We start from the raw sequence: 16643 nt of genomic DNA, 5'->3' as shown, positions 1-16643 counted from the left end.
ATTCAAGGTTCTTTCAATTAATATTAATGACCAATTACGCATTTTCGAACATTCTAAACGAAATATATAAAAATGCGAGACGAATGTTAAATTTGCTAGACATAAAGAATTGTTTACCGAGTTTTAGCTCTTATCTCTAACAAAAAATTAAATTTTAAAAAAATGACCGAATACGTTTCACAGCGAGAAAAAAAAAAAGGCAAGATAGAATTTTCTAGACATAAAAAGTTGTTTACCGAGTTTTAGCTCTTATCTCTAACAAAAAAATTAATTTTTAAAAAAATGACCGAATACGTTTCACAGCGAGAAAAAAATAAAAGGCAAGATAGAATTTTCTAGACATAAAGAATTGTCTACCAAGTGTCAGCTGTTACTTCTTCTCAATACTGATATAAAAAAATCTTTATTATTTATTTAACCTTTATTGTTTCATTAAACTTCATTTATTTTATATTATAGTTTTATTCTTTTAGCTACTTGTAAAATAATCTAATTTTATATCATCATTTTACCGGATTATTCTTCAGTACATCGATTGTGTATCTAAAATAATATCATTATCCTTATTCTGTTTTTTCCAAAATTCTTTTAAATATCTTTTTTGGTTAGATTACTTTATACTTTTTACTTTTATTTTTTAATTTCAAAAAAAAATTTGGTGATTGTTCTATTCTGTTACAATGTGCATTATCATATTCTAATGAAATTCATTACATACATTTAAAAAACTTGTTAAAAATGAAATTAAAAAATTATGTTTATTATTACCTGTGAATGTCAACAGCGGTCATGCCTGTATCTGTATCCCATATTTGCCACAACCTTTCTGTATCTGCATTGTATATTTCGGTTTCAGCTAATACATTTGATTTGGCGTGTAATTTGTTCCAGTTAATGGATTAATTGGGAGATCTTCATGCGGTGTTATTATTTGTACTCCCAAAAAAGGCAGGAATAGCCTGAATGCTTTGGCAGCGCTCCAATGTCCCAGAATCTCTCAATCTTCCCATTTTGGTAGGGAGAATGAGAGTCTGTATGCCGCCATTGGACGCCCCAAAGATCAAGTAGATCTTGAAAGGCGCCCCTATTTTCTGAACCGTTGTCGGTCCAGAAACAATAAGGGGCGCCAAATTCAATGAAGGCGGAAGCCGCAACGTTCGCTGTCGTCGCTGCCAGCATATCTGGTATTTGTATACACGCTAGACTTTGCGGCTAAAATCGTCGATTATGCCATAAATATACTGGCCACGAACACCCCTAAAATAATGAACATCTGCGTGCCAGATAAATTAAGGGAAAGCGCCTAATATCTTACTGCTGTTTCTGGCCCGGCATGCTCTAATCGCGTCTTGGTGAAATGATTTTCTTTGAAGTATCTGCGTACTTCTCTATAAGATACATCAATTTGTTGTAATTTCAAACGTTTCCATTGTTTTGTTTGACCACAGGGAAAGGCCCAGTGGTCATGTATCACAGCAAGAGCTTTGATTTGGTCGGAGGATTGACCCTACGACCTTTCTTGCCTTTAGGCAATGGGATATTCTGTAAGCTAAATTGATTTTGTAAAAAAGATTTTGAAACAGCTAAATATTTTAAATCATTTGATTGAAGGTTGGGCGATGGGAACATGGGTGCAAGCTTTCCCATGTCATTTTACCTTCTTCAATCTGATTGGAAATACCAATTAGGTAAATTCGATCGACATACCCTTTGTAAGGATTCATTCTAATGAAGTACGTTAACAATCAAAATATTCTATAAGTGTCTAGTATGGAATTCAAAAGAAATAAAGAAAATGGTAACGTAAATAAACGTATTATGAAATAATTTATAATTAAAATGAAAAAAAGAAAAAATAATAAGTAAAGTGACTGGAAATGAAAATGAAAATCAGTGTACAGTTTTATTTTTTTCTCGCTGTAAACGTATTCGGTCATTTTTTAAAAATTAATTTTTTGTTAGAGATAAGAGCTAAAACTCGGTAAACAACTTCTTTATGTCTAGAAAATTCTATCTTGCCTTTTATTTTTTTCTCGCTGTGAAACGTATTCGGTCATTTTTTTAAAAATTAATTTTTTGTTAGAGATAAGAGCTAAAACTCGGTAAACAACTTCTTTATGTCTAGAAAATTCTATCTTGCCTTTTATTTTTTCTCGCTGTGAAACGTATTCGGTCATTTTTTTAAAAATTAATTTTTTGTTAGAGATAAGAGCTAAAACTCGGTAAACAACTTCTTTATGTCTAGCAAATTTAACATTCGTCTCGCATTTTTATATATTTCGTTTAGAATGTTCGAAAATGCGTAATATGGTCATTAATATTAATTGAAAAGAACCTTGAATTAATTCAATCTGATCTCACAAAATATTTTAAATTACAAACTTTGTAGTTTGAATAGATAATTAGTATTAAACTCAAATAACTAGTTTATTTTGAATAAAAATTCTTTGAAATATTCAATTTTGTGAATTTTCCTTCAAAAATCAAGTTTAAATATCTTATTTGCCATATAATTATAAATATAATGAAACATATTCGAAATTGAAAAGAATGACTTTTTCTGTTCTTTCAATCATTCAATTTGAATTTTGCAATATTGGATTTCTCATTAAATACATATTAAAAACAACAAGCAATTTAACTTACATTCAAATTTATTTGTGTTATATTCAATCTTCTCAAAACTTATAATTTTCGGCTATAGCATGATTATATGCTATATAATATAATAAACCTATAATAGTATCATTCTTTCAATTATTTGAAGAGAAAACCGAAAAAATCTATTTTCGGTCTATAACACATATCGATGAATATATTAAAAACGAAAATCTTTTTGATTCATTTGAGATAGATGATATCAAAAAGATCATGAAATATACACATTTGACAACAGATCAGTACAATGCACTTCTCAAACAATCTCATTCAACTATTGACTCAATAAAATTATACACTTGTACACGAAAAGCAAATGTTACTATCCAAAACTTCGAAGAGGCCATTTCAATTCTGAAATCTGTCAAAGAATACATGAAATTCAAGATATTTGATGGCATTATTGATATATTAGATCAAAATGATAATGAAATAAAGGAATTAAAAGAAAAAATTTAAAAACTTCAAGACGAATTAAATTCATTTTAGATCCAAACACAAGACCTCAATGATTCGAATGAGATATTAACCAAAATCTCTGAGATTAAGAAATCTAATAACTTTGAAAGCGCTTACAAATTTCTTGATGGACTTTCTGCCGAAAGAAATCAGGAAATGATTTTAAATGCATGTAATGAAGGACTTTGGAAAATAACAACAAAAGATAATAAAAATGTACTTCATGTTGCAAGCGAAAAAGGAAATCTTCGACTTATCAAATCTCTCATCGAATGTGATTGCGATAAAGATACAAAGGATAGTTCTGGACAAACTCCACTCATGTTTGCATCAGTAAATGGTCATCTTGAAGTTGTTAAATATCTTATCTCAGTTGGAGCTAATAAAGAAGCAAAGAATAATAAAGGATCTACTCCACTCATTTATGCATCAACGGGTGGTCATCTTGAAGTTGTTGAATATCTTATCTCTGTTGGTGCTGATAAAGAAGCAAAGAATAATGATGGATCTACTCCACTCATTTATGCATCAAGAGAAGGTCATATTGAAGTTGTTAAATATCTTATCTCAATTAGAGCGAATAAAGAAACACAGAATTATACAGGATCTACTCCACTCATTTCTGCATCAGAAAGAGGTCATCTTGAAGTTGTTCAATACCTTATCTCAGATGGATGTAATAAAGAAGCAAAGAATAATGATGGGTGGACTCCACTCATTTTTGCCTCAGAAAGAGGTCATCTTGAAGTTGTTAAATACCTTATCTCAGTTGGATGTAATAAAGATGCAAAGACTAAAAAAAGGATCTACTCCACTCATTTTTGCATCACATAATGGACATCTTGAAGTTGTTAAATATCTTCTCTCAGTCGGAGCTAATAAAAAAGCAAAGAATAATGTTGGAACTACTCCACTCAGTTGTGCATCAGAAAATGTAAGAGATTTTCTAAAATCTATTGGAGCAAAGTAAACTAATCAGATAATTATTAACAAATGCTACAGCACAAACTATAAATAAGCACAGTTGATATAATAAAAATCATTTTTTGATTTTAAAACATTTACTTGCAAAATATCTATATTTATCTTTAAATCATCGTATATGAATAGAAAAAAAAACTTTTTATTGGAATCTCAAATTATTACCCAATTTGTTATTACAGGAGAAGAGTAGTACTGCAACACAGTCGTTAACAGATCTTCTAATATATATATATAACGATCTTATCTCTGTTCTATCTATTTAACATAAATCACTTTAATATTATTGCTTTGAGATCATCCAAAGAAAAAGCCGAATTTCTTATTTCTCACAGTGCAAATGTCAATGAAAAAATAAATATGGAAAACTGCACTCCATATTGCAGCAGAAAATAATAATAAAGAAACTGCTGATCTTTTTATTTCATATTAAATTTCAATGAAAAAGATGAAGATGGGGAAACCGCGCTTCATAAATCATAACAATAAAATAGTAAAGAAACTGTTGAACTTCTTATTTCGCACGGTGCAAATAAAAATATTCCAACAAAAGTACTTACGCCCATTTGACTCTAATTGAAAAATAACCCATGTAACTCTTTAAAAAAAAATAACATAAGTAAATAAACAGATCATTTAAAATACTAAACAAACAAAATGTGTAATAAATTACTCAATTTCAGATAACTCGTTTGAAGCAGATTCGAAAACATCAATAACAGAGTCGATTTGAGGTCGATTTTCTGGGTTTTCATCTAAGCATTCCTTGATAATAGACACAACTTGTTCAGGAACATCTTCCATTTGAGGGAAATTTTCTTTGATTTCTGCTAATTTCGTTTCATCTGAGCCTGTGAGAGCAAGGACGCTGATTAGAGCAAAGCTGTAGACATCGCAACTTGTTGCAATATTTTCTGGGAATTCTGGTGCTGCAAATGAATCTTTTTCTTGTATTTGAGAAATTTTCGATGGATTCGTAATCAAATAAGCTCTTCCGAAGTCACAGAGCTTAGGAATTCCATCGATACTCATAAGAATATTTGATGGCTTGATGTTGCAGTGAACAATGTTCTTATGATGAATATATGAAATTCCTGAAGCGGCATCTGCGAGTAAATCGAGTATATTTGTCATATCTTGGTCCTTGCATGCCTTGAGAATGTTATCGCGTGAACATAACTCCGTTTGAATGTAAAATAAAAATTCAATTTTCATATTTTGCAGAGGTTTGCTATCTTGTGGATCTAAGTACTCGGAAACCTTACCATCAACAGCAAACTCTATCCATGAGTTGTTGTATTTAGCGATATTAGGGTGAACAAGCTCTTGAAGAATTGATGCTTCTCTCATTACGTCTTGCGGATCAACTGTGTCCATTTCGAACGATGTACGCTTAATACAATAGATAAGGCGATCAATATGGTTAACTGCGGCAAGAACAACTGTGTTTTTTGATTCAAAAATTTTAACAACAACTGTGAATTCTGTTTCAAATCTTGAATATTTATCTTCATTGACAATTTCTGTTGGTTGTAAATCAACTCCAAGACTCTTTGTGTACTGGCGTTGCATGATTTCTTCAACAATACTCTGAAAAACTTCTTTTTGGCTTTCTGGCTTGAAAAGAGTGCAAAAATGTTTGAGCTCACTAAGAGCCTTTTCGACTCTTTCATTGTTAGAAAAAAGATCGACGTGGCCCACGCGAGGAATCATAAAAATTAAATTTATAAATGTCCGATTAAAATTTTTTATATCTTATAATTGTTTTTAGATGATATTATTCTAATAAACAAAAATTTTATAAAAAATTCATATGTGAACATACCAATATGAAGAATTCAATAGATTTGGAAAAATGAAGTCGTTGAGGCCATTTCAAACAAAGATTTATAAAGTGTAACAATATGAAAGAATAGTATATGCATCATATTTTCGATTTGAAGATTTTTGGAATTTTCAATAAGATACAAAAGTACAAGAGTGACACGAACAAATTGGTGTGATTTACTCGCAACACCATTAAACGAGCATACGCAGGCTGTCTGTAAGGAGGATGCCGTATGTTTTTCCGGCATCATTCGTGCAGCATTCAAACGCAGGTTGACGAGGGTGCGCAGGATACATACATTTTCGACTAGCATCGCTCATTGACTAGTGAGATTCTCGGGCATGTCTACAGATCTTCAGAATAAGGCTTGGAGTACTGCAATTTCTTTTTAATTATTATTTTTTGGTGCAATATGGAGAGATGTTTTTCCAAAATTATCTTTTTCATTGATATGTGCACCATATAAAGCATTATAAGCAGATGTCAAGGAAGTATGTTTTCAAGCTATAAACTATTTTTGAAATTGAGAGAATATTGATTTTTTAGCCACATCCTCTCAATATTGAGATGAGATGAATACCGAACCTTATCTAGTCAATAAATATTTGAATCCGCATCAAAATTGAGAAGTTATGAACATGCAGGCAATATTCTCTTGTTTTTCATAGAGTGGTGAAGTAGCAAAAAGTGAAGTACGATAATTTTGAAGAAAAAAACAAAGCAACTTCCTTGAGGATATTGAAAAAAAAATTCAATTCATTTTATGTCCGATTTAATCTTCTCTTGTTCGACTAACAACCCTAAATTCCTTGCCCAAGCACTTATGGCTGTTGCCTGGAAAGACCAAGAAGACCAATTATGTTCAGCAAGTGTTTCAAACGATGGAATTTTGATATTAACTGAAGATTCTACAACAATACAAGCAAGTGTCCTTCTTAGAGCTGGATTATTCCAGAATTATACACTTGTCAGGGAAGAAAACTTCGAATTTAGAATCAACTTAACAAAATTTGTTAAATGTATAAAACTATTCTCAGAAACTGCTACAGAACTCGAAATAAGGTCAAAGAACGATGCCGAAATACAAGTTGAAATCACAGATGGCCTTTCAACAACAAATTGTACGATTAGAACTCTTTACTACCCTACAGCACAAGTCAATAACATGACTCTGTCCAAAGCCTTCTCAGCGCCCGACTCTGTTGAAGTTGCTTCGTTTATGATTCGATCATCAATTGTAAAAGAGATGTTTGTGCTTCCTGATGCAACGACAAAGAATACTGTTCCAATTAAGATGGTCATAGATGCTGTTGCCAGGCTTTTCGAGGTCAAAATGGAAGGAGGCTTCGGAACAGTCAGATCTACAATGGATTTCGGACTTCTCATGGCCCAAAGACCGAAATTCGACCTCTGTGAACCATTCGAAGCATGTTACCCTATATCCTCGCTTGTTCCTGTCTTGAAAGCAATGGCTTTGTCATCTGAAACGAGTTTCAGGTTTAAAGGCAACGGAATGCTCTCAATTCAACAGGCTATATCTAACCAGGCTGCTGGATCCGTCGAAACTGTCGTCGAATTCATATTGCAGCCTCTTGAAGATAATACTCTTTAGAATTACTGTTTGTTTTTTGTTGTAAAAAATAATTATTTATTTCATTTTGTTTTGCATTTTTCTTTATAATCTCACATATATCAATTGCACAATAAGAAGTTAAACTATTGCATTCTGCTGCATAATGAAGGGGTGTTTTAATTCCTCTATCTTTAATTAACAATTTGTGAGAGATGAAGTTGAACTAAAATCCTCAATGTTATTTACAGTGTTAATTCAACTATCTCAGTTTATTTCTTTGATATCTTTATTATATGCAATAGGAAGCTCAGCTATTTCATTGTTACATTATTAAAGAGTGATAGTTCAATTACATCTCAATCTAATGCTTCATCTTGAAAATATTTGATTTAGTTGATGAATAATTTTCTCTTCCAATAATATCATAGATGCAAAGAATGAATACACAAGATTTGAATGATGAAGTAGAAATCATCAATTTTTATTATATAGAAAAGTAAATTTTTTTATTGATTGATATAAATTGTTTAAGTTCGTAAATTTTTTTGAATTCTCTAATTATTATTTTTATCTTCTAAATTTAGTGGTGGAGTTCAACAAGAGGAACTGCTACAGCATACTTCTTTTCCTCTGGTACAGAGATGTTATCCTGTTCCTTCATGACGAGGCCAAGGATAACCTTTCCTTCCTCAAGCTTTGCGTCTTCAGAATCGACGAATGAGATGTTTTCGGAGTAAAGCTTAGCATAAGCAGCATTTGACTGTTCCTCGATCTTCTTTTCACGAGCGTCGAGGATTTCTGTAAGCTTCTGTTCGAGTTCAGCCTCAGCGACAACTGTTTCGCCGCTCTCTGTGATGACTTTGACTCCATTGTCAGCCTTGACGAGAGCGAAGACGAGGCCCTGCTCTAACTGGCGGTTGAATCTCTCCTGTGTGAAGTCCTTGTTGATAAGGTCGACGCGGACTGTCTTGAGATCAACTGGGAAGTTGTATGCAACACCGTGAGCGCGCATGAGAGCCTTTGGAAGGACAATTCTGTCGGCTGTAGAGTGGGCAACAACGGAAGCGGCGAATGCACGAGAGCCGATGTTGATGTTGAAGATATGTGGGAATTGGAATTTTCCGTCTGGGCCGAGGACCTTGAAATCGAGGGCTTCGGAGAGGGATTGGTAGTAGAGGCGGACTGTAGCGATCTCGAGAACTTGGCCGTTCGGGAAGATGGCGAAAACAACAATAGAATGGTGGCGGCGAACGGAAAATGTTGTGAGCTTGCAGTCCTCGCGGAGGATCTTGTAGAGGATGTCAAGATCGCGCTTGACTTCGGCTAAGTAGTCTTGTTCTGAGAAGACAATGCCAACAACATCCTTGGCCGGTTGCTCAATGTCTGTAATGAGGGCGTATTTGTTTGTGGCAGTGAGGTTGTTGTAACGGAAGCCTCCAGCAATGCGGAGAATTGGGAGGTTACGATATGAACGAGCATTATTCATTTCGATCTGTGGGAGGATAAGATCTGGGCGGTTAGCCATGAAGTATGGATCATCAAGCTTGTGGAGACCTGTGTGTGTGATCTTGAAAACGTTTTCAACAACATTACCCTGGAGTTCTTGTGGAACCTTAGAGTAAATTGTATTTGTGGCAACAGATGGAACCATTTCCTCATCATAGCCGATTTCTTTAAGTTGATTGGCATAATTGTCAATGATTGCGTGGATACCATACCAGCCATTTGGAAGTTGGACGCAGAGACCATCAACTGGATATGCCTCATCAACGAGACCTTTTTGAACGAGATTCTTGTAGACTTCAGTGTAAGCACTCATGCTATTTGACTGACCTTTCTTCAGATTTTTAAATTCTTATCGTAAATCGCCTATCGTTAAATGGCCGAATTTTCTCAGAAAAATAATCGGCCATAATTGGACTTACACCAAAAAAGGGGGAGATACCTGTATTATATATAAATATTTCATATCAATATAAAATTGGGCTTTTCTATATGGAAAACAAAGAGTTTATTTAATTTTATGTGTTTTGCTATGAATAAAATAATATTTTTTTGTAAAATAACAATAATTTAGTCTATATAGTATACAAACAAAAAAACTTGACAAAATTTAATGGTAAGAGGTCGCTATGTTAAATGTTATAAGTTATTTTCTGTGATAATTTTGAGATTGTTAACAGCTTTTTTGGCCATTTGATAGTCATAATAAATTAAGCCATTCAGACAATCAAGTGTTTGAATGATTTCTTTTTTCTTTGAAGGTTCCATTTTTGTATTTAATTCTAAGGATTTTAATATATATTGTCGTTGTAAAAGATGATATTTGTGACGCATTTGTTGAAGTTGTATATTGGCAATTTCATTTCCGTAAGTAATAGTATAATAACGAAAATTTCTTCCATCTAATTGATGGGAAATAACATTTTTGGTCATTTCCATTTCAGTATCGAATTTTGATAAAAGTAGATCGGCTAAAGCTCCATCGCATTTGTTTGGAACACTCATTATAAAAAATATTGTCACTTTTTCGCTTATTTTATAAACTTATCACTACTGTTATAACTCCATTCTTAAGAATAGCATCCAATTATACTACTTATAATATGTTAATATATAAGTAAATGCATCTCATTGTACATATCAAAACATTTAAGTCTCATTTCTAAGTCAATAATGTTTGTACATCAGGTATCTTGTTTTGATGAACTAGAATAAAAAAATATGAATGAATGTAATATAGCTATGATCTTCTCATCAATTTACATGTGTATTGTTTAAATTGATATTTGAAAACTTATGTTTATTGAAACAAATATAACATAATTGTTTATCTTACAAAAAAACATGTATTTATAAATCCGAAGGAGTGTTGAATCTATATTTTGTTTGGTCATTGATATGGTCGAAATCGGCTAAATCAGCCAATTCATCTGCAACTTTAGGCAATTTCTTATTAATAATTTTATTAAACTCTTCGTTTTGATCAATTTCTAATATTTTATCAAAATCATGCTGATTAAATTTAAGTCTTGGGACAATATCCTGTTTATCATCATCTAGAACTTCAGTAACTACGGCATAGCATTTAGATAGTAAGTTATTTCTAAGTTCTGGAGTAATAGGGATATTTTCACTTGCAAAATGCAGTAATGAGTATTCGTAAAGTTCATATATTCTGAATGGAGTGCCATTGGTATGATTTCTAAATTCTTTGAACGGTTTTTCAAAATCAATTTGGTCTGTTTTGTTTTTGTTTTCAATTCTCCTTGTAATTTTGATAGCTGGTGATTTTATATACCTGAAATTTCCCTCTGGATGCCTGTATGGCTTAATATCGTAAGTTCCTGTTTGATTATTTTTCCAAATTATTGGAGGATGAAGACATAATTTGGTTCCAATCATATAGAATAGTGAGGAATTTTCTATGACATGTGCTAAATCTGGAATTAACTTAATACAAGGAACTGAATCAAATAAAATCGTAAAACTCGTTGAAGTGAAGAGTTTAATAAGTTTTTTGATCTCTATTTCATGTATCCCAGCGTATGCGAAAAGATAAATAAGTATAAACTCTTCTGGAGGCATTTCTGAAAGAATTAACCAACTCGTGCTATCTACGTTAAATTCACCCTCAGGAATTTCAGATATCTTGAATGTATGGAATAATGAATAAAATGTTTCATTTTTTATTAAATTCGTCCAATCATCATCTGATAAATTGCGATATAATGCTCGATGTAATCGTATTGTCTGTAAATCATCAATAGTATACTCTGTTTTTATAGAAACAACTCCGTTGTTGATTTCAAATGTTTCTGAATCGACGTATTTTAGTTGTTCAATAAATTCTTGATCAATTTTGACGTATTTTGATAATATTTTGTTTTCTAAATCTATAAATTCGCTATCCTTCTTCGAAAAATAAAGAGGAAATATACCATTATCCTGTGGATATTTATTGATTTTTGTATGAAGTCTAGATAACTCCATCTTTCCTTCGTAATATAATATATATGAATAGGCAAGCTCATCAAATGGTATTTTCGTTGAGAGTCTATCTATAACAAATTTGACATCAGATTCAGACATCTCACTCGAAATAAATGATCAAAATATTATAGAAAATGGATAAATTTAGCCAAACAAATAATGTGTGTCATTGTTCAATTGCCTATCTAGAATTCCTCTTCATAAAGATAAAATTATTACATTCAATTCAATGGGCAACAGTAATGTTTTTGCATGTGAAGCATTGTAAAATACATTATTATGTAGAATGGTTTATAATAAAGCATATGATACTTAAATCAGTTGATATTTTCAATGCAAATATATAATTAAGACCTTATTAAACAAAAAATACGCTTTCCAAATATACAAACAAGTTTATTTTCTCTCTATTACACGACATCTCTTATACAAATCTTTTGTTAAATCAGCAAGTCTATTATATTGATGGACATACGAGGGGACGGTGTTCATTAGTGAAATTATTTGTCCATGCTCGTTAAATCTTATTTTGTGCTCAAGAGCGCACCATTGAACTGTAAAGAAGCCATTATCGCATCCTGTGAAGCTGTATTTGATGCCAGCCTTCGTAACATTTCCCATCCATACTAGAGTATTCAAAATTGGCTGATCCATGGAAGGATTCCAGCATCTGCTCCATTCTGGCGAATCTATCATCAAATTGAGCAGTTTTAAGTACATGTCTGCTCTACCTGCAATAGATCCTGAACAAATGATGAATTGGTGCCTCATTTGTCCTAAAATTGGTTCTTTATAACATTTTGATAGCCAATTTGTATTCCAACCGCAGGAACGAATAAAATGTGGTTCAACTACAAATGTTAATCTGTCAGAATTGATATGGGAATGAAATGGATCGCCTTGAAAATAAACATCAAAAGTATCAGTATGAAATATGCGATCAACTTTATTTATATTGTTTTTCAACCATTTTTGTTCATATTCATATCTTATCATATGAGGTACATCTCCACGATTTGGTTTTGGATCTTTTTCTTGAATAACTTCAACTTGAAGACTATGAAACATCGATTGCTGATAGCGAGTTATTTGGAAATTTGTAGGCGTGAATAAAATAATTCTGCAATTTGATCCGGTCGATCTAAGAGATTTAATTGCCAGCTCAAGTCCTTGACTGAATTTGGATCCGTAGAAGAAAACAACATCTCTTTTTGATGAAGTAATTGAATTTGTTGAACTATTAAGATTGCAGAAAAAATGAGAGTCTTTTGCAGTAACAGGTCTAGGTAATGGTTGTTCGAACTTTATTAGAAATGGAATAGTTGCGCAGATTACGTAAATAATATAATGAAATTTAGTAAAAAGCAATCTCTTCATGAATTCAAAAAAATGATTTCCATAACAGAATATCGCTAATAACATTATACTAAGCAATAAGAGTTTGTTTAATAGTGATTATAGTGTCTTGAATGACAATTTAAAAAAAATGGAAAATATATCTTTTGTACTTATGCGAGATCTCAATCAAATGATTTAAATTCTTAATGTAATATATATTGTGATATCTCAGCCTTCAAATTCCAGAATAACAAGTTAATTTTAAAAATTTCAATGATTTTCAACATGAATATTCAAACAGTTTATTATAATATAAATATATCTAATGCATTCTTACAGGTTTCTTAATATGTTGTGTTATATCGATTCCATCAAGGTCTAATTGTCTTCCCTGGCTTATAGATCTTATCTCCATCATCTTTGAGAAAGTTCTTGGTGTTGCCAAAGTTATTTCAGGTTCCATTTCTTCTATTTCTGATTTTGGACGAGCTTTTGATTTTTGGTAGATTTGATCATAAGAAATCTTTCGTTTTCTTGTGTGTCTAGGAGGATCTGTAGAATTGAGGCGGATTTGCGTTGAAATCGCTGCAACAGAAGAATTTTTTTGAGATTCAAAGAATTGAATCTGCAATTCTGTCCTTTTGTTGAAATTATCGATTTCTGCTTGTTGTTTGCGCAACAAATTTTGATAATCTACATTCATTTTTGCGATAGCTCGATTATTTGCATTTTTAGTTTCAATTTTTTCTAAATCAACTGCTCTCTGGCGTACAATTTCGGCCCCTTGGTAATCTCCGAGAATTACTTGTTTCTTTTCTATATTACGAAGATTTAGTAGTTGAGGAGACGGTTTTGCGAATTCTAGCATTGTTTTTGGGTCCTTCCAATGATTACTGAACTCTTGAAGTTGCTCTTCATGAGATTCTTTAATTTTTTGAAGTTCTTTCATTCGTTTATTTTTATAATTTTCTATTTCTGTGTTATATTGTTGCGTATTTGATGATATTTTTGTTTGGAGCGCACTTCTTGCTGTTGAAATTCTCCTTGATGTCGTTCGCATTTTCTCCATTTCGCGTTCAACGAAATAAGCTTGCTGCATATCTTTTGAAATTTGTTGGTATTTGGCAGCATCTTTGTACATACGACTCGCTGCTGCATCTATCCTGAGTTTATCTAGATATTGGAATACTGCAGCCTTTTGTGAAGGCGGTGGAAGCTCTTTGCTTTTCACAAAGTTATCTATATACACTTGAACGCTCGCCCCCATCCCTGATGGTTGTCTTTGCGGTATAGAATCAATTGGAATTGGAGGTACAGAATTCATTTATATTATGAAGGGGGATTAAAATTTTTCTCCCCCTAATTAAAAAGAAAAAATCCGTGAAATCAACGAAAAATATACATTGTATCATAATAACACTTCGATATAATGAAACAATGTATAGACTCGATTACAAATTAATTAGAATAATCATCAGAGTAGCAAATAATTTCCCAATTAAATTTTCAATGTGGTTAAGAATAAATTTATATACCTGAAATTTTCTTTGTGCCTAATCTATGCAAACTATAGTTGAATTATCTATCGGAATCCAAAAAATTAAAAATATGTATACAAATTTGATTTTTTTACTTGGTAAATTTGTGTGACTGTTTGTTTTTACTAATAATGAAGATTTAAAGCTTGCAGTTTTGATATATACATGAGGAAGGTTGTCATCATTTTTTATTCCTTGAATTTGATTTCAACTTCGAAGTCATCGCGGAAAGGATCATCATTTTTATTCACTGGAAGTTGTGCCCACTGTGGCATTGGTTCTTGAGCTGCTTTAGAATCATCATCACCCTTCTTCGATTTCTTTTCTTTCTTGGAGTCCTTATCCTTATGATCATTTTCCTTACGTTCTTTGTCACTGCGATCGTGATGAAGATGCTTGCTTTTCTCTTTCGAGCTCATTTAAAATTATGAAAAATAAACTTCATTCAATTTTTTTACGATATTACAATCATTTCTCTTTCATATCACTATATTTTATATCTCTAATTTTGGTGGTTTACACCTGTATCAATTTTTATTTACGGGTGTGAGATTTGCCGTAATTTTTGTCGACAAAAAATCAGATTTGAAATGTTATTTATTTTACTATCTTCATCATTAGCACACTATATAAACTTCGATATTGGATCACAATTTGTTCGTGGAGCAAAGATTTGGGCATCAGGAACCCCTTCAATGGTTTCAAATCGTCAAGGCTCAACAATGACTCCTAATTCTGTGAGTTTCAAGACAAAAGATGTCCCTGATGGTCACTTAAAAGCAGACAATATCTCAAATCTTCAAGTTAAATACGGAAATCCTTCAATTCAAAATCTGAAATACAATCCATCAACAGGATCACCATATTTAGGTTATTTGTTAGGTCGAAACAACACAGATGGCATCGAGATACCAAAGATTGCCACATCATCAGAGCTTTTTTCATTATTAATCCAAGATCTTCTTTCTTCGAAAGAATTCATTGGCTATGAAGGAGTTTCATTTACAATTCCAGCCTACTATACATATAATCAGCGCAAAGATATCATGAGAGCCATCTATATTGCTAATATTCCTTTCTTAGGACTTTTTGATGACTTCCACGCCATCTCATACGCATATGCACATAAGAATCTCGATAGATTTTCCGGAAAGAACCATTCCGTCTTGTTTATTGACGTTGGAGCCTCTCATGCTTCTGCATTTCGTGTAGATTTTTATTTGAACGAGACAGGATATATTGCAAACCTTACATCTTATGAATGGTCGGAAGAAACAGGAAGCTTCGCGTTTGCACGAGCTTTGGCCAAAGAAAAATCGATTTCTTTCAGAAAAGCAATGAAATTAGTCCAAAACGGAAGAGTTGAAGCAGAAACAATATCAAACGAACTTGATGAACTCCAGAGAATCATCAATATAGCTCTAAATGGCGAAAAAGTTGATTTAGTCCAGTTAATTGGCGGAGCTTCGAAATTATCTTTAGTTGAAGAAGCAGTTAAAACCGCAACACAAATGGAAATAAGTAGAGAACTTGCTTATGTTGATACAAACGCTCTAGGAGGTGCTTTAATGGCTCAAATCATGGCAACTAACATGGAATGGCCAGTTCTGATCATTAGATGCCCAATTTACACCATGGATGTTCGCTGCAAGTCCGTGTCCCAGCATTATTGCGATAAAGGAGGCAAATGCGTCAAAATGATGAAATTAGATGACACAATTTGCAATGATATCGTATTTGAAGCTGATAAATCTGAGATTCCAATAGGAACAGACCCAAAGATCGCCGAATTTCACTTAGACAACATAAGTAAATTCGATCATCTCAAAGGTGATAGCATAAATGGCTTTTTAGAGCTTGATCCCCCTCTTCCACAGCTTGTTTCTGTTGATTGGTGCCTGTCTGCGACCTTGGAATGCAAGCCAATCAACTTTTCTACTTCGGTTCCTACTGAAGAATTCGAATCTTCAAAGGATTTCGTAAATTCTATAATCTCGTTTGAAAGTAGGACCAGAAAAGTTATGGAAATGAAGGCAAAAATCAGAGTTTTGGCTGATGAATTAGTTTCTAACGCAAAAGGTGACGCAATCGAATCAGCGAATAAGATATCAGAGAAAGTCACAAAGATTGCTGACGAAAGTGATGATATTCCTACTCTTGAAGACACAATTAAGCAACTTAAAGAATTATATGAGGAACAGGAAAAGTATACAGCTGATTTCAATCCAGAATTATAAAACTGTCTTATAGGTTAGGTCAATATATCAATATTATT

At 32.5% G+C, this 16643-nt stretch overlaps 10 protein-coding genes and 1 pseudogene across 11 annotated transcripts, besides 4 other annotated features; 4 read left to right on the top strand and 7 right to left on the bottom strand.

The window, feature by feature from the left end:
- Nucleotides 1–373: part of a mobile genetic element that runs on past the window's edge.
- Nucleotides 1–373: part of a terminal%2Cinverted (terminal inverted repeat of Banshee-A1 transposon ID:TVAGG3_0076850) that runs on past the window's edge.
- Nucleotides 374–1965: 1592 nt separating this feature from the next.
- Nucleotides 1966–2750: a mobile genetic element.
- Nucleotides 1966–2750: a terminal%2Cinverted (terminal inverted repeat of Banshee-A1 transposon ID:TVAGG3_0076840).
- On the top strand, nt 2751–3117 carry TVAGG3_0076830 (annotated as a pseudogene). Its single transcript has one exon. A coding segment is annotated over exon 1 (367 nt).
- A 156-nt stretch (nt 3118–3273) lies between these two features.
- TVAGG3_0076820 (ankyrin repeat protein family) lies at nt 3274–3951 on the top strand (the record flags this gene model as incomplete). The annotated part of the gene is made up of 1 exon (XM_001319982.1): nt 3274–3951. The coding sequence occupies one exon, from the start codon at nt 3274–3276 to the stop codon at nt 3949–3951; it is 678 nt and encodes a 225-aa protein (XP_001320017.1).
- Nucleotides 3952–4762: 811 nt separating this feature from the next.
- On the bottom strand, nt 4763–5812 carry TVAGG3_0076810 (regulation of endoplasmic reticulum stress-induced eIF2 alpha phosphorylation; the record flags this gene model as incomplete). The annotated part of the gene is made up of 1 exon (XM_001319983.1): nt 4768–5811. One exon carries the CDS (start codon nt 5809–5811, stop codon nt 4768–4770), a length of 1044 nt encoding a protein of 347 aa, XP_001320018.1.
- Nucleotides 5813–6607: 795 nt separating this feature from the next.
- On the top strand, nt 6608–7759 carry TVAGG3_0076800 (exodeoxyribonuclease III protein; the record flags this gene model as incomplete). The annotated part of the gene is made up of 1 exon (XM_001319984.1): nt 6690–7538. The coding sequence occupies one exon, from the start codon at nt 6690–6692 to the stop codon at nt 7536–7538; it is 849 nt and encodes a 282-aa protein (XP_001320019.1).
- Nucleotides 7760–7976: 217 nt separating this feature from the next.
- Nucleotides 7977–9342, bottom strand: TVAGG3_0076790 (BioY family protein domain-containing protein; the record flags this gene model as incomplete). Its single annotated transcript, XM_001319985.2, has 1 exon — nt 8080–9318. The coding sequence occupies one exon, from the start codon at nt 9316–9318 to the stop codon at nt 8080–8082; it is 1239 nt and encodes a 412-aa protein (XP_001320020.1).
- A 229-nt stretch (nt 9343–9571) lies between these two features.
- Nucleotides 9572–10032, bottom strand: TVAGG3_0076780 (uncharacterized protein; the record flags this gene model as incomplete). The annotated part of the gene is made up of 1 exon (XM_001319986.1): nt 9642–10007. The coding sequence occupies one exon, from the start codon at nt 10005–10007 to the stop codon at nt 9642–9644; it is 366 nt and encodes a 121-aa protein (XP_001320021.1).
- A 320-nt stretch (nt 10033–10352) lies between these two features.
- On the bottom strand, nt 10353–11591 carry TVAGG3_0076770 (uncharacterized protein; the record flags this gene model as incomplete). Its single annotated transcript, XM_001319987.1, has 1 exon — nt 10353–11591. The coding sequence occupies one exon, from the start codon at nt 11589–11591 to the stop codon at nt 10353–10355; it is 1239 nt and encodes a 412-aa protein (XP_001320022.1).
- Nucleotides 11592–11888: 297 nt separating this feature from the next.
- Nucleotides 11889–12869, bottom strand: TVAGG3_0076760 (nucleotide-diphospho-sugar transferases family; the record flags this gene model as incomplete). Its single annotated transcript, XM_001319988.1, has 1 exon — nt 11889–12869. The coding sequence occupies one exon, from the start codon at nt 12867–12869 to the stop codon at nt 11889–11891; it is 981 nt and encodes a 326-aa protein (XP_001320023.1).
- Nucleotides 12870–13150: 281 nt separating this feature from the next.
- On the bottom strand, nt 13151–14213 carry TVAGG3_0076750 (uncharacterized protein; the record flags this gene model as incomplete). The annotated part of the gene is made up of 1 exon (XM_001319989.1): nt 13153–14154. The coding sequence occupies one exon, from the start codon at nt 14152–14154 to the stop codon at nt 13153–13155; it is 1002 nt and encodes a 333-aa protein (XP_001320024.1).
- A 217-nt stretch (nt 14214–14430) lies between these two features.
- Nucleotides 14431–14792, bottom strand: TVAGG3_0076740 (uncharacterized protein; the record flags this gene model as incomplete). The annotated part of the gene is made up of 1 exon (XM_001319990.1): nt 14557–14787. One exon carries the CDS (start codon nt 14785–14787, stop codon nt 14557–14559), a length of 231 nt encoding a protein of 76 aa, XP_001320025.1.
- A 166-nt stretch (nt 14793–14958) lies between these two features.
- Nucleotides 14959–16605, top strand: TVAGG3_0076730 (the record flags this gene model as incomplete). Its single annotated transcript, XM_001319991.1, has 1 exon — nt 14959–16605. The coding sequence occupies one exon, from the start codon at nt 14959–14961 to the stop codon at nt 16603–16605; it is 1647 nt and encodes a 548-aa protein (XP_001320026.1).
- Nucleotides 16606–16643: the final 38 nt, after the last annotated feature.

This window comes from Trichomonas vaginalis, chromosome IV (assembly GCF_026262505.1).
Source record: "Trichomonas vaginalis G3 chromosome IV, whole genome shotgun sequence".
NCBI lineage: Eukaryota > Parabasalia > Trichomonadida > Trichomonadidae > Trichomonas > Trichomonas vaginalis.
Note: the sequence above shows the minus strand (reverse complement) of the source record. Positions and strands in the feature narration are given on the sequence as shown.